Raw genomic sequence first — 2940 nt, forward strand, 5'->3', positions numbered from 1 at the left:
CCCATACTGGGAATTGGAGCCTGGCACTGGGTGCTGGAGCCCCCCCATCAACCCCATACTGGGCACTGGAGCCTGGCACTGGGAGCTGGAGCTCCCCCTTTAACCCCATACTGGGAGCTGGAGCCCGGTACTGGGAACTGGAGCCCCCTCTCTAAGCCCATACTGGGAATTGGAGCCTGGCACTGGGAGCTGGAGCCCCCCCATCAACCCCATACTGGGAATTGGAGCCTGGAACTGGGAGCTGGAGCCCCCTTTTGACCCTATACTGGAGCCTGACACTGGGTGCTGGAGCCCCCCAGTTAAGCCCATACTGGGTATGGGAACCCCACTGGGTGCTGGAGCCCCCCCTGGGCACTGGGGGGGGGGATGAGCTGACCCAGAGGGAGGTGTCACATCCCCTAGTTGGTGGCAGCCCCGGGGGGACCTGGTTGGGTGGGACAGGAAAGGTGTCCCCCCCCCCCAGGGGCAGTGACCCCCCTTCCCGAGGTCCCACGACCCCGGGGGCCCCGGAGCTGAGGGACAGAGGGACCTTGTGTTGGTGGCTTTTTGGCCCCCCCCCCCCCAAGGCTCCACGGGTGGCAGAGCCTGGTGGCAGGTCCCCAAGCTGGCAGTGTCCCCAAGCCAGCCTCATCCCAGCGTCCCTGGGTGACCTTGGCATGTCCTTGTCCTCATTGTCCTTCCTCCCCATCCTCCTCCTCCTCCAGGGAGGGTTGGGGGCAGCAGGGCTGGGTGGCCAGGGCTTGGTGGCCCTGGGGACAGTGGCAATCCCTGGGCACTGCCACCTCAAGTGACATCCTCATGGTCCCCAAAACCCACCGTGGGCTGGTCCCACGTGTGTGTGTGTGTGTGTGTGTGTGTCCCCTCACCTCTGGAGGTGCCACCAAGCTCTTCTCCTGGTGACCCCACGTCCAGCACGGGCAGCTCTGGTGTCCCATGGTCACACACACAGCCTTGGTGGCCACCCCAGAGAGGTTTGCAAGCCCCAGGGGCTTCCAGCAGCTGGTGGCAGCAGGATGGTGGGCACTGGGAATGAGAGAGCACCAGGACTGGCCTGGGGAAGGTGACCTCGTCGGGATGGTGGCACCAGGAGTGGCCTGGCTGGGATGGCTCTGCTGGAATGGTGGCTCTGGGACCTGCCTCAGCAGGATGGTGGCACCTGGAAATAGCCTGGCTGGGATGGTGACACTGGGACTGGCTGGCACTGGGGTGGCCTCACCCAAGGCAGCACCAGGATGAACCTCGCTGACCAGACTTGACTGGGATGGTGGCACCAGGATGAGCCTGCTGGGATGACACTGGAGCTGGCCTTGCTGAGACTGGGATGGCACCAGGATGGGTCTCTTTGGGACTGGCATCTCCAAGACCCTGCTGGGACACGTCTTGCCTGGACTGGGACGATGCTGGGATGCCTTCCTTGGGATGGTGGCACCAGGACACTGCTGGGATGGCACCACTGGGACTGATCTTGCTGGAATGGCCTCACCAAGGATGGCATCAGGAAGGCACTGGGGTGGCCTCCCCAACACCTGGGACCTGTCCCTGTGCCCACCCAAGCACCCCATTCAGGCCTGGGGGGTCCCCAGCCCACCCTGGTGCTCCCAGAGGGAGGTGGGGATGGAGGTTGGAGACCTCCAGGCTTGCCCGTGCACCAGCTCCTGCCCTTCCCTCCAGCTCCCAAAGCCACCAGGTGCCTCCATCCCTTTGGAGGTCACCAAAAAAACCCTGAGGCCTCCAGGAGCTCCATGGTTGCCTGGTCAGAGTGGAAAGGGGAAAAAAAAGGGAAAAAACCCACCCAGGAAGGGGGAAGAGGGTTTGTGCTCAGCCTTCATTAGCCATCAGAGAAGCCACCACCCGGCTGCCCCACCTCCCAGGAAATCCCAGGGGGATTTGCCCAGCCTGCAGTGGTGTGACACACACACACACACACACACTGAACACACACACACTGAACACACACACACACACATACACACTGAACACACAGACACACACAGAACACACACACACACCACACAAACACACACACACACACACTGAACACACTCACTCTCCCCTTCCCTCCTTGCAGAGCTCCTACCCCATCTGGGAGGACTTCAACTCCAAGGCCACCAAGCTGCACTCCCAGCTCAGGTGAGTGGCTGAGGAGGGGGACACAGGCGACCACCCCCCACCCCACCCCAACTTCCCTATGGGCACATCAAGGGGTTCCCAGTGCCCTCTGAGCTCCCCCTTTGCTCTCCCTGCCCCAGGACCACGGTGCTGGCCGCAGTTGCCTTCCTGGATGCCTTCCAGAAAGTGGCTGACATGGCCACCAACACCAGAGGTAGGGTCTTCCCTGTCCCCACAGGTGTCCCCACAGGTGTCCCCACAGGTGTCCCCCTGCCCACCTGGCTGGGGTGGGCTCCTTCTCCACCCGTGGGAAGCTGGGGGGGGGGGATGGTGGGAAGATAGGGAGCAGGTGAGGTGGGTGCTGCTCCTCACCACCTCACCTGGCATCTCCTGGTGGGGCTGGTTTGGGGTGAAGGACCCCCCCTCGTGCTGTGCTCTCCTGCACCCACCTCTGCTCCCCACCCCCTGGCTGCACCCAGATGTGGGGCTGGGCCACCCCCTCGTCCCCTACTCCCCTCCCTGGGGTGGGATGGAAGAGGTTGCCCTGGGGATGGAGGATTAGATGGAGGGAGAAGATGCAGGAGGAGAAACCCACCTTCTGAGGACAATCCCACCCCACCTGGGGAGGTGGTGATGGGGGTGTCGGTGGGGCTGGTTTTTGGGGTGAACCTTCTTGGGGGACCTGCTGGTGGCCAAGAGTCACTTCCCCACCGCTCAGCTTCTGCCGAGCAGATGGTCCTGGGCTGGTTTGCAGACTGGAGGCATCCAGACCATCTGGAGATGCCTGGGGAGGAGGAGGGGGAGGGGGGGGAGGGGGAGGAGGGGGGGGGG

At 63.4% G+C, this 2940-nt stretch overlaps 1 protein-coding gene across 1 annotated transcript in view; it reads left to right on the forward strand.

Moving 5' to 3' along the window:
• Positions 1-2067: 2067 nt before the first annotated feature.
• The window catches only part of LOC104389056 (MTSS1-like protein), a gene marked incomplete at its 3' end in the record, with an annotated part of 2864 nt that continues 1991 nt past the window's right edge, over positions 2068-2940 (forward strand). The window contains exons 1-2 of the mRNA XM_009997999.1: positions 2068-2130; positions 2250-2323. Coding sequence (XP_009996301.1) covers positions 2305-2323 — 19 coding nt within the window. The remainder of the gene's footprint in view (positions 2131-2249; positions 2324-2940) is intronic.

Source organism: Chaetura pelagica, unplaced genomic scaffold (assembly GCF_000747805.2).
Source record: "Chaetura pelagica isolate M959 unplaced genomic scaffold, ChaPel_1.0 scaffold865, whole genome shotgun sequence".
Lineage (NCBI taxonomy): Eukaryota > Metazoa > Chordata > Aves > Apodiformes > Apodidae > Chaetura > Chaetura pelagica.